This window comes from Nematolebias whitei, chromosome 15 (assembly GCF_014905685.2).
Source record: "Nematolebias whitei isolate Nwh7 chromosome 15, NemWhi1, whole genome shotgun sequence".
Classification (NCBI taxonomy): domain Eukaryota; kingdom Metazoa; phylum Chordata; class Actinopteri; order Cyprinodontiformes; family Rivulidae; genus Nematolebias; species Nematolebias whitei.
In genome coordinates, this window is record NC_056512.1 from 15,805,774 (window position 1) to 15,806,157 (window position 384).

The 384-nt window shown below is 40.6% G+C and overlaps 1 protein-coding gene across 1 annotated transcript in view; it reads left to right on the forward strand.

The window, feature by feature from the left end:
• nat15 (N-acetyltransferase 15 (GCN5-related, putative)) overlaps positions 1 to 384 on the forward strand; it is a 9,840-nt gene that overhangs the window by 2,943 nt on the left and 6,513 nt on the right. Inside the window, exon 3 of the mRNA XM_037689334.1 lies at positions 155 to 284. Coding sequence (XP_037545262.1) covers positions 155 to 284 — 130 coding nt within the window. The remainder of the gene's footprint in view (positions 1 to 154; positions 285 to 384) is intronic.

Genomic DNA, 384 nt, shown 5'->3' on the forward strand with positions numbered 1-384 from the left:
CAATAAACAAATTTAAAAGGTAACAGATCATTGTAAACTTTGGTTTATGATTTTAATCGCTGGATGTCCGGCTTACATTGAGTGTCATACGATGTTCATCGTATGACACTCAATGTAAGGAAATCCACAGTTCTGCTCTCTTGTTTGATTCCAGGTACCCAGAGTCATGGTATCAAGACATCACCTCCAACAAGAAGTTCTTCTCCCTCGCTGCCACCTTCAGGGGGAGCATCGTGGGAATGATTGTGGCTGAGATCAAAAGCCGGACCAAAGTACACAAAGAGGTCGGTTTCTGTAACATATCGCACCTAAACACCGGGCTGAAACAATTCAATTTAATTCAATTCAGTTTATTTATATAGCGCCAAATCACAACAAAGTTGT